The 12907-nt window shown below is 39.0% G+C and overlaps 1 protein-coding gene across 10 annotated transcripts in view; it reads left to right on the top strand.

Annotated features, from left to right (window-relative positions):
* The window catches only part of N4bp2 (NEDD4 binding protein 2), a 123121-nt gene that overhangs the window by 34315 nt on the left and 75899 nt on the right, over nt 1–12907 (top strand). For all 10 annotated transcript variants that reach the window (XM_039092735.2, XM_017599466.3, XM_039092734.2 and 7 more), the window contains 3 exons: nt 356–543; nt 3425–3543; nt 5906–6044. In XM_039092735.2, coding sequence (XP_038948663.1) covers nt 356–543; nt 3425–3543; nt 5906–6044 — 446 coding nt within the window. The remainder of the gene's footprint in view (nt 1–355; nt 544–3424; nt 3544–5905; nt 6045–12907) is intronic.

The following is a 12907-nucleotide window of genomic DNA, read 5'->3' as shown; positions in this document are numbered from 1 at the left end:
ATCCTCTGGTCTGTTAATATTTGTCAGCATGTTGCTCTCCTCAGTTCTAGGAGTAGAACAGTGCGGCTAAGTGCAGCTCTCCCTGTTGCTCACCACCCAGCATTAACGGTTTTGTTGGGGAGGGAGTAAAAGTGACATGGAAAAGATCGGGAAGCATTGAGCTGATTTATGGTTACCTAGGTCATTGCTCACGTGAAATATTTGCTTGTAGTTATATGAAGGTTTATTCTGAAATTTCAAAGTCATATAAGCTGAAAAGGACTTTAAAATCCCATGTTTCTCTTGTCTTGTGACTAATGCTTACTTTGTATATTGATTGCCGAATCCATGACTCTGCTTTATATTACTCTTGTAGATCCTTCCCTGGCTGGACATACTGTTCTTGATAATTCTGAACAAAAATCATCCCAGAAAACAGGCAAAAGGTTATTGAAGACTTTAGCAGCACCTGAGACCCTGGATCACTGGAACACTCAAACGAAGAAAGTCTCACTCCGGGAAATAATGTCAGAGGAGATTGCCTTACAGGAGAAACATGACTTGGTATGGTTGTCCCAGACACTAGCCTCAGTCTCGGACTGCAGTGTGGTTACATGTGATTTTCATTTAATTCTGTCTCTCATATTTAACCTGGTTAAAGGCGGTCTTTAAACAGGAGGTTATAAATAGAATCTGAAGGCAAGGCTTTGCTTCTAGTTGACACTGATACATGTAGACTGTCCCATTAAGTATGTGTTAGTTTTAGATTTAATTATTTCAGGCTGTTGAGCTGTGTCATTGGTAGTTTTGTTTTATTTTTGACACAGGGTTTCCTGTGTAACCCTGGCTTTCCTGGAACTCACTTTATAGATCAGGCTGGCCTTGAACCCAGAGATCTGACTCTGTCTGCCTCTTGTGTGCTAGGATTAATGAAGCCACCGCCAACTGGCTTCATTGGTAATTTTTTTTTTTTTTTTTTTTTTTGTTGGTTCTTTTTTTCAGAGCTGGGGACCGAACCCAGGGCCTTGTGCTTCCTAGGCAAGCGCTCTACCACTGAGCTAAATCCCCAACCCCTCATTGATAATTTTTAACATTTACTTCAGTTATCTTTTACTTAAAGAAAAATATGAAATCTTTCATTTGAAGATAGTATTGCACATTATTTAGTCACAGTAATTGTATTGCTTTTTAAGGTGTGTTGTCCACAGGATGATAAGATCCTGAGTTCATAGTGTAGCCATGTTAGAGTTTGTGATTTAGAAACATGACCCGTTAGATCACTAGGACTCTTGGCATTTAGGGTTATTTGTGGGGGAGTTGATTTAGGTTATATGGGAAATATTTGGTTTGTTTGTTTGGAGACAGGGCCTCATGCAACTCAGGTGTGCCTGCTCTGCTTGGTTCCATTACTGTGTGACGTGGGCAGAGCTTTACAGTTCCCTTCCTACTGCTGCTTGGTGCTACAAATGAGTTCGACAAAACTGAACTTTTGAGTCTTAATGACAAGTAGAAATTATTTAGCTATGTTGTCAATACTAGAAAGCATTAAAGTTACTTTAAAAAGTCTTTCTCTCTCCCTCCCTCCCTCTCTCCCTCCCTCCTTCTCAGATTTTGAGACAGGGTTTCTCTGTATAGTCCTAGCTATCCTGAAATTCCCCCTGTAGACCAGGCTGGCAGGGTGATTTACCTGCCTCTACCTTCCAAGTGCTGGGATTAAAGGGATATGTCCAGCTACTGAGTGATCTTTTTCATGATTTAGTTTAGAGTTTAAAAGAAGACACTCTAGGATCTCCAGGGAGATGGCTCAGTAAGAATACCTCCTGTCAAGCATGTGGCCTTGAGTTCAGACTGCTCAACGCCATCATAAATGCTTTTAAAAAACAGGTGAGCTTGTGCCTGAGCTGTTGGGCGTATATAGGAAAACCACTGTGGAGACGCCATCTAAAGGAAGGAAGGTAGAATGTGACGGAGCCTCCAAAGGGAGCATGCAGTGCATGACGCTCTGTGCCACACAGACAGGGACAGAGAGAACTATTTTAGGAAACTATTTAGGAAAGTGTTGACAGTTTTACTTCATTTACTTATTTAAAAATTTTACCTTTTTGTACTTGGGTTTCAATACATAGCCCTGACTGGCCTTGAACTCACTACCTTTCTATCTTAGATGTCAAGCACTATACACATTTGGAACTCTGCTTGGCTGGAGTAGCAGTTCTAGATAGGCAGCTTTATGGAGTGTGAAAAGTAATAATACTCACATAGTTACTTTTTAGTAAATATATTTGTGAGAAAATTTTAAACAATTAAAAGTACTAAGGGTTTCTGTCAACCTGAATTTGTAACTTAGATACATTGTAGCTTCTGCCCATTTAGGAAAATAAGGTTTTGAGTATGGTCCTAGCATCACACACGGTGTCTCTTAATGAGGACTCATGGGAGACGTTTCTTTTGGATTTCAGTGCCAGAAACCTCCTGAGCAGCTGGTTTGTTTTTATTTTATGGACACTGAGACTGTTTCTTTCCCCTTTGCTTTTGCTACTTAGGTAGCTCAGAACTAAATTTGTAGCAATTTATAGGATTGGTATGGACTTATATATTAATTATATTTGCTAGCTAATCTTTGACTTTATTTATATCCTGCCTTTTTAATAGTTACATTGATGATTTTTTTTAAATCTCTTTCTACTCTATTTTTTATTTTTAGAGATTTTTATTTATTTCATGTATATGAGAACACTGTCACTGTCTTCAAACACACCAGCAGAGGGCATCAGATCCTATTAAAAATGGTTGTGAACCACCATGTGGTTGCTGGGAATTGAACTCAGGACCTCTGGAAGAGCAGTTAGTGCTCTTAACCACTAAGCCATCTCTCCAGCCCCAGAATGAGACCATTTTGCTCACTTCATTTGTACAATAACTTCTGAAACATCTCTCCAGCCCCTGATTAATGATTGATAATGTCCCAAGTAAAGCATCATTATGTGATTTTTTTTTTTGTATGAATATCATAGCATTTATACCAGCCTGGTATGGTCCACTGAATACTTAGGCTATAGCATACACCAGTATATATTATGACTATACGTGTAGCTTCATCCTTGCTGTCCTGTATAATAGACTGTTGGGTGTATGTATGTATGTATGTATGTATATATATATATATATGTGTGTGTGTGTGTGTGTGTGTGTGTGTGTGATTATATGTATTTGCTAACATCTTCAATGCTTGTCAAAAATGGGATCTAAATAAGTAATGTAAGAGTACCTATATACCTATATTACTCTCTTCATCTTATGATCAGTTAAGAAAGTTGGTGATTGCATATAAATCATTGGTCTTTTTGCAACAAAATAATTAGGCTTTTGTTCAGTATTGTGTGGCTTATAAATTTCATCTTACAGATTTTCATCTCATGGGTGATTGTTTTCTGTTCTGTTTTAGAAAAGGGAGACACTTATGTTTGAAAAAGACTGTGCCACAAAACTAAAGGAGAAGCAGCTCTTTAAAATATTTCCAGCTATTAATCAAAATTTCCTGGCGGACATTTTCAAAGATCACAAGTGAGTGAGTGCTAAAAGGACTGGCTAGTGTCCCTGGACATATTTGCCAAATTATCTCTAGTGTTCATGTAATAAGTTGTTAAATTTGAAATATATATCCAGAAAGTGAAAATTTCTAACAACTTGTTTTGTATTACTTGTTAATTTTTTCTTCAAGTTTTTTTTTTTTTTTTGTTGTCGTTACTTTTTTACCATGGGAAACACGCCCAGATAACACGTAGCTGAGAGGTAGACAGTGTTTTATTTAAACTTTTAAATTAGAATCTCATGGTATTTACGTGGAGTTTGTTACAAAACATATATCAGCCTGGAATTGTATTATCTGTGTTTGATTTTGGAAGGAATCTGAAATTATGTATAGCTCCCCAAAAGATTCATGGAATATAGATATTGCAATTGAAAGAAACATTTTAATTTTAGCTAATGTTCCCAAAATAGGCAGGAACTCAGCTTGGTATTTAAACAAGCAAGGGCTGCATATCCTATCTCTAAATAATTAAAAAAATTAGAAATCCAGTTATCAGTGTTACCTCCTACTATTATTTTGTGTTTATACACAGTAAAAATTAACATAACTGGGCTGGAGAGGTGGCCTAGTTGGTAGAATACCCGGCTAACATGTCCAGGGTTTGATCCTCATAACTACATAAAATTGACCATGACAGCAGATACTGCTAAGCCTAGGACTTGAGAGGTCCAGGCAGCAAGGTCAGAAGTTCAAGGTCATCCTTAGCTACATAGCAAGTTTAAGGACAGTCTGGATACATGAGACCATTAAATGCTTTTAACAAATCAAAGATGTAAGGACCTGGGCTCAATCCCTAACACCAATGAGTGATAGAATGTTTTGACCAATGTGTTAGGTTAACATATTTTTTTCTTAAGTCCTGGCTATCCTGAACTCTTTGTAGAGCAGGCTGCCCTCAAACTCACAAAGATCCTCCTGCCTCTGCCTCCTGAGTGTTAAAGGCAGGCACCACCATGCATGGTAAGATGGTTTTTTAACACCTGAGTTTTTTTCTTCTTCATTCATTTGCTTATTTATTGTATGTGAAGCAGCAAGGTGAGTGTGGAGGTCAGAGGACAACTCTGAGGACTTGGCTCTCTCCTTTCAATATGTGGATTCTGGGGATCAAACTCAGATCATCAGGTGTGGGAGCAAGACTACATGTTGAGCTATTGCCCCTGCCCATTTACTACTATTGCTACTACTGCTGCTATTACCACGACTGCCACCACTGCCACCACTGCCGCCTTTCAAAGTATGGGACTGAGAGATGGCTCAGTGTTTCAGAGGACCAGAGTTTGATTACTAATACCATGGTGGCTCACAACAGTCAGTAACTCCAGTTCCCAGGAAACTGATGCCCTCTTCTGGACTTGTCGGGCACCAGGCATGCCTATGGTACACAGACATACATGCAGGTGAAACAGTCATACACATAAAATAAAATAATAAATAAAAATGCTAACACACCTTTCAGGACACTGTTCTAGCTTCTTGAAATGTACAGCATATAATTATTTTCTATAATCCCCTACACATAACAATGCATTACTCATATTTAATTGTAACTTAGTACCTCATTCTTCCTTCTCCCAGTGTTTTTCACTATGGATAATTAAACCAGAGATAGATATAAGCTAGGCAGGTGCCCTATTATGAGCTGTATTTTCAACCTGTTTATATTTTTATTTTAAGACAGGATTTTGCTCTGTAGCCCAGGCTGGCCTTAAACTTGTGATCCTCCTGCCACAGCTACCTAGTAGCTAGAATTGTGGTATGTGCCAGTGTGCCTTGCTTGGTAGCACTTTTGAAAATTAGATTTTGAGGCTGGGGATAAAATACTTGACTGGAATGAACAGGCCTTGTGGTTGATCCTCATCACGAGAAAGCATTAAGGAGGCAGAGGCAGGCAGGTCTCTGTGAGTTTACACCAACTTGATCTCTGTAGCAAGTTCTCGAGCACCCAAGGCTGCACTGAGACCTGTCTTTAAAAAAGAAGTTGAGACCTGATTACTTTTTATTTTCTCTGAGATCATTCTTGAGTCTTTGAGCGTGTTATGTTTCAGTATTAAAAACTTAAAAAACTAAGCCAATTTCTTACACTTTTTAAAATTAAAAATATTTACTACTTTATGCATATGTGTTTGCCCACATGTATGTATGTATGTATGTATGTATGTGTACCCCATGCATGCCTAGTGTTCACAGAACTGAAGTTGGAGTTACACACAGTTGTGAGCAGTTATGTGGATGCTGGGAACCAAACCTGAGTTCTCTTAGGCAGTGCTTGAGGCTGCTTTATGGTGGTTATGCCACAGAACTTTCATTTTCTTTTATTTAAATATATTCAAACAGCTATTCACTGGAAAACACCGTGCAGTTTCTAAACTGTGTCCTTGAAGGAGACCCTGTGAAGACAGTTATAGCTCAAGAGTGTGCCCACCAAAATGAGAGTAACACTTCTCATTCTGCTCAGAAGTCAAAAGAGAAGAAGGTATGGAGTGTTTGATCTCTACCCTGTTGGCAAATAAGTGTACATAAAAGTAGGGTTTGTTTATTGAGTATAATAATTTAATGATTATTTTTCACTATTTTGAGTAGTCTGAAAGTTTAATGATCAATAACACACTTTTAAAGAATATCTGTGTACTCAGAGAATGAATTTATACTTAAGTACGTTCTTGGTTAATATTGGTACAATGAAAATCATCTAAATTTAAATTCCTGTAGATTCTGTGTAGACTTTTCTTTCTTTTTTCCCCCTTTAGGCAGAGTTTCTCTGTTTAGCCCTGGCTGTCCTGGAACTTGCTATTTAGACCAGACTGGACTCAAACTCAGAGATCCACCTGCCTCTGCCTCTGTGTAGACATAGTAGCTTATGAAGCATAATTGAACAGCAATGGTTTTTATTATATCATAGGTCTTAGAATCTAAATATGTGGGCAGAAATAATTTAACTTCTTTCCTAAGTGGTTTTTCTTTTTACCTTGAAAATGCCTTTTCTATGTTTGGATAACTCATTATAAATCCATAAAATTGTAGTTGATTTTTACTTGTAATGCTGTATCAGCATCATTGTTACTTTAAGTATTGGAGTGTTTTACCTACATGTAGGTATGCATATAAGCGCAATGTGTGTGCAGGGCTGATGGAGACCAGAAAAAGGTATCAGATCCCTTAAAAATTCCAGTTACGGGGGCTGGGGATTTAGCTCAGTGGTAGAGCGCTTACCTAGGAAGCGCAAGGCCCTGGGTTCGGTCCCCAGCTCCGAAAAAAAAAAAAATTCCAGTTATGAGAAGTTGTGAGACTCCGTGTAGGTGCTGGGAACCCCCCCCCCCCCCCCCCGGGTCCTCTGCAAGAGCAGCAGTGCTTTGACAGAACCATCTCTACAGCCCCTGCTTTGTTCTGTGTGCTTTTGAGACAGGGTTTCAGGATGTAGTCCTGGCTGGCCTACAACTCTGTGTAGACCAGAGTGGCCTTGAACTCAAGGCCTCTGGCTCTCAACTACTGTGATTGAAGTTCTGGGTCACCATGCCTGACTCATAATTAAGTTTTTTTGTAGAGCACAATGATGTCTGTTATTGTAAACCTACAGTTTCAGGGTCTAAGCAAAATGTTAATGAGGAAAGTATATAACTCTTATTATATATTAAGATAGTTTTTCTTAATATTTTTGTCAGTTAAAAATGATATGTAACATAATATATACAATGTTTTTATAGTACTTACTATAAATTAAATGATAGTTTATAAAACTTTAAACATCTGCCATTAAAGATTTTTATAGAATACATTATAAATTGATAATATTTCTAAGCAAAATGGTAATTTGTAGCTTTTTAAAATCTAGTAAGTAACTACTTGATCAAATAATTCTATCAATAAAAGCATGGTTTTCTTTTTTTTATTGGATATTTTCTTTACATTTCAAAAGTTATCCCCTTCCCGATTTTCCCTTTGAAATGCCCTTATCCCATTCCCCCCTCTCCCTGCCTCTATGAGAATGTTCCCCCACCCACCTACCCACTCCCTCCCATCTCCCAGCCCTGGCATTCCCCTACATGGGGGCATTGAGCCTCCACAGGGCCAAGGGCCTCTCCTCTCATTAATACCCAATAAGGCCATCCTCTGCTACATATGTGGCTGGAGCCATGGGTCCCTCCATGTGTACTCTTTGATTGGTGGTTTAGTCTCTGGCAGCTCTGGAGGGTCCGGTTGGTTGATACTGTTGTTCTTCCTATGGAGCTGCAGGCCCCTTCATTTCCTTCAGATCTTTTCTCTAACTCCTCCATTGGGGTCCATTCTCAGTCCAATGGTTGGCTGTGAGTATCCATCTCTGTATTTGTCAGGCTTTGGCAGAGCTTCTCAGGAGACAGCTATATCAGGCTCCTGTCAGCAGGCACTTGTTGGCATCGACAATATTGTCTGGGTTTGGTGACAGTATTTGGGATGGATCCCCATGTGGGGCTGTCTCTGGATGACCTTTCCCTCGGTCTCTGCTCCATACTTTGTCTCTGTATTTCCTCCTGTGAATATTTTGTTCTTCCTTCCAAGAAGGACTGAAGTAGCCACTCTTTTGTCTTCTAACTTCTTGAGCTTCATGTGGTCTGTGGATTGTATCTTTGGTATTCCCAGCTTTTGGGCTAATATTCACTTATCAGTGTGCATATCATGTGTGTTCTTCTGTGATTGGGTTACCTCACTTAGGATGATATTTTCCAGTTCCATCCATTTGCCTATGAATTTCATAAAGTCATTGTTTTTAATAGCTGGGTAGTACTCCATTCTGTAGATGTACTACATTTTCTGTATCTATTCTCTGTTGAAGGGCATCTGGGTTCTTTCCAGCTTCTGGCTATTATAAATAAGGCTGCTATGAACAGAGTGGAGCATGTGGCTTTGCTGTATGTTGGAGCATCATTTGGATATATGCCCAGGAGTGGTATAGCTGGGTCCTCAGGTAGTACTATGTCCAATTTCCTGAGGAACCTTCAGACTGATTTCCAAAATGGTTGTACCAGCTTTCAATCCCACCAACAATGGAGGAGTGTTCCTCTTTCTTCCCATCCACGCCAGCATCTGTTGTCACCTGAGTTTTCGATCTTAGCCATTCTGACTGGTGTGAGGTGGAATCTCAGGGTAGTTTTGATTTGCATTTCCCAAGAATATACCTTCTTCTCAGTACCTCATGGTACTTTCTCCCAAAATTGACCATATAATCAGTCACAAAGCAGGCCTCAACAGATATAAGAAGATTGAAATAATCCCATGCATCCTATCAGATCACCATGGACTATAGCAGAAAGGCCATGTACACATGGGAGTTGAACAATGCTCTACTCAATGATAACTTGGTCAAGGAAGAAATAAAGAAATTAAAGACTTTTTAGAATTTAATGAAAATGAAGGCACAACATACTCAAACTTGTGGGACACAATGAAAGCTGTGCTAAGAGGAAAACTCATAGCTCTGAGTGCCTGCAGAAAGAAACTGGAGAGTATACACTAGCAGCTTGACAGCACACCTAAAAGCTATAGAACAAAATGAAGCAAATATACCCAAGAGGAGTGGAAGGCAGGAAATAATCAAACTGAGAGCTGAAAGCAACCAAGTAGAAACAAAAAGAACTATACAAAGAATCAACAAAAAAATCAATAAGATAGAAAACTCTGGGCTGGGGATTTAGCTCAGTGGTAGAGCGCTTACCTAGGAAGCGCAAGGCCCTGGGTTCGGTCCTCAGCTCCGAAAAAAAGAATAATAAAAAAAAAAAAAATCAACAAGATAGAAAACCCTTAGCGAGACTAACCAGAGGGTACAGAGAGAGTATCCAAATTAACAAAACCAGGAATGAAAAGGGAGACAGAATCTAAGGAAATTAAAAAAATCATCAGATCCTACTATAAAAGCCTATATTAAACAAAACTGGAAAATCTGGAGGAAATGGACAATTTTCTAGACAGATACCAGGTACCAAAGTCAAATCAGGATCAGAGAAACCATCTAAATAGTCCCATAACTCCTAAAGAAATAGAAGCAGTCATTAAAAGTCTCCCAACTAACAAAAGCCCAGGACCAGATGGATTTAGTGCAGAATTCTATCAGACCTTCAAAGAAGACCTAATACTTCAAACTATTCCACAAAATAGAAACAGAAGGAGCATTACCCAATTCCTTCTATGAAGCCACAATTACACTTATACCTAAACTACACAAAGACCCAACAAAGAAAGAGAACTTCAGATCAGTCACCTTTATGAACATTGATGCAAAAATACTCAATAAAACTCTTGCAAATGAATCCAAGAACACATCAAAACGATCATCCACCATGATCAAGTAGACTTCATCCCAGGGAAGCAGGGGTGGTTCAATATACAGAAATCCATCAACACAATCCACTATGTAAACAGACTCAAAAGAAAAAAGCCACATGATCATTTCATTAGATGCTGAGAAAGCATTTGACAAACATCCACACCCCTTCATGAAAAAGTCTTGGAAAGTTCAGGAATTCAAGGCCCATACCTAAACATAGTAAAAGCCATATACAGCAAATCAGTAGCCAACATCAAACTAAATGGAGAGAAACTTGAAACAGTCCCACTAAAATCAGGGACTAGACAAGGCTGCCTACTCTCTGCCTACTTATTCAATATAATACTTGAAGTCCTAGCCAGAGCAATGAGACAACAAACAGTCAATGGGATAAAATTAGAAAGGAAGAAGTCAAAATACCACTATTTGCAGATGATATGATAGTATACTTAAGTGATCCCAAAAGTTCCACCAGAGAACTACTAAAGCTGATAAACAACTTCAGCAAAGTGGCTGGGTATAAAATTAACTCAAATTAGTAGCCTTCCTCTACTCAAAGGATAAACAGGCTGAGCAGGAAATTAGGGAAATGACATCCTTCACAATAGTCACAAACAATATAAAAATACCTTGGTGTGAATCTAACCAAGCAAGTGAGAGATCTGCATGACAAGAAATTCCAAGTCTTGAAGAAAGAAATTGAAGAAAATCTCAGAAAATGGAAAGACCTTCCATGCTCATGGATTGGCAGGATTAATATAGTAAAGATGGCCACTTTGCCAGAAGCAATCTACAGATTCAATACAGTCCCCATCAAAATTCCAACTCACTGCTTCATAGAGTTAGAAAGCAATTTGCAAATTCACTTGAAATAACAAAAAACCCAGGATAGCGAAAACTATTCTCAACAATAAAAGTACTGCTGGGGGAATCGTGATCCCCAACCTCAAGCAGTATTACAGAGCAATAGTCATAAAAACTGTATGGTATTGGTACAGAGACAGGCAGGTAGATCAGTGGACTAGAATGAAGACCCAGAAGTGAGCCCACACACCTATAGTCACTTGATCTTTGATAAAGGAGCTAAAACCATCCAGTGGAAGAAAGATAGTATTTCAACAAATGGTGCTGGTTCAATTGGAGGTCAGCATGTAGAAGAATGTAAATTGATCCATTCTTGTCACCTTGTACAAAGCTCAAGTCTAAGTGGGTCAAGGACCTCCACATCAAACCAGATACCCTGAAACCAATAGAAGAGAAAGTGGGGAATAAACACCAATGATTTATGCAAGAACAAGAATCGACAAATGGGACCTTATAAAATTGCAAAGCTTCTGTAAGGCAAAGGACACTGTCAGTAGGACAAAAGGGCAACCAACAGATTGGGGAGAGCATGGTTTTCTAAGGTATTGAAAATTATAATTTTATTTGGTTTTGGTTTTGGATATATAATGTAGCATATGACTTATACTGTTAAGGTTTCCATTAGTCATTTGAAACCATACATCTCTTAAGACAGATGCTGTTGGTAAGTAGTTCTCTGCAAAAAATAACTTTGAAGAAAAGGATTAATAAAAAGACAGTTTGACTTAGAGATAACTGTATTTCAATTTTTAAACATTAGCTTTTGATATTCTAAAGCAGTGGTTCTTAACCTTCCTAATTCTGTGACCCTTTAAGAAGTTTGTCATGTTGTGGTGAGCCCCCAACCATAAGATTATTTTGTTGCTACTTCATAACTGTAATTATGTGATTGCTGTAAATCATGATGTATATATCTGATATGTGAATGCGACTGGTATAAATCATAATGTATATATCTGATATGTGACCCACAAATGGTTTGTGACCCACAGGTTGAGAACCACTGTTCAAAAAGTATTTGGATTATACTGTCTGAAAATATTACCCAAACTGCAGCTTTCTTACTTGATGGAAAGCATAGGGACAGTTTGTATAATTACTATTTTTACCATTGTATGTTTTACATAGAGTGACTTGCTTCTTTAAGGACCTGTTCTGGATAAGAAGCGCGCGCGCGCACACACACACACACACACACACACACACACACTTACTTGGTTGCTGGATAACAAGCGCGCGTGCGCGCGCGCGCGCGCGCACACACACACACACACACACACACACACACACACACACACACACACACACACACACTTACTTGGTTGCTGTGCTTGGTTTCTGAGAGAGGATCTTGATATGTAGCTTATACTGTTCTCACCCAACTGCTTGGCCTCTGTGATACTGGGAGTGTGAGGGTCCAGGCTGTATTGTAAAAGGCTCCTGAAGCTCTCTTCCTGACCACAGTGACTAATGGTACATAGCAGGTTGAAATCTGCCCATATTATCAGCCATGCTAACTACATGAGGTATTCTGGTTTTTCTAATTATTTGTTTTTAATTGGCTTTTTAAAAACCATAAGTTGAAATTTCTCATTGCTACTTGGAAACTTTTTGTCTGTTTAAAGCAAGATATCACATACCTTGGGCTGGCTTCATATTCCCTATGTAGTCAAGAATGACATGAATCCTGCCTGCCCCTGAGTGCTGGGAAGATAGATGTGTAATCCTCGCCAAGCTTGAAACTTTGAATAGGCTTAAACACAAGCCAAAACTGGGATTTCTGTGCTGTATACATTTGTATTGCTTTCTATTTTACCTTCTGTCTTTTGGGTTGATTTTATGGCCTAACTATAATAATTTTGAAGAAGAGCTGGTGGTGACTGTCCTGGCACACTTCTTTAACCCTAGTACTCAGAGGGAGCAGAGGCAGGTGGAATTTGAGGCCAACCTGGTCTACAGAGTTCCAGGATAGCCAGGGCTACACAGAGAAACCCTATCTCATTCCCTCTCCTCCACCAAAAAAGGAAGTCATAATTTTGAAGAACATTTTTACGTCTCCTACAAGTGGTTAATGAAGGGGTAGTGTTAGCGGCATGGAAGAGCTGACAGTAGGACGTCCTGACGTACAGTGCGAGCCCTGAGGGAAAGAGGAGTCTAACTGGTTGTTCGCTTTTCTT

The sequence above is a fragment of the Rattus norvegicus genome, chromosome 14 (assembly GCF_036323735.1).
Source record: "Rattus norvegicus strain BN/NHsdMcwi chromosome 14, GRCr8, whole genome shotgun sequence".
Classification (NCBI taxonomy): Eukaryota; Metazoa; Chordata; class Mammalia; order Rodentia; family Muridae; genus Rattus; species Rattus norvegicus.
Note: the sequence above shows the minus strand (reverse complement) of the source record. Positions and strands in the feature narration are given on the sequence as shown.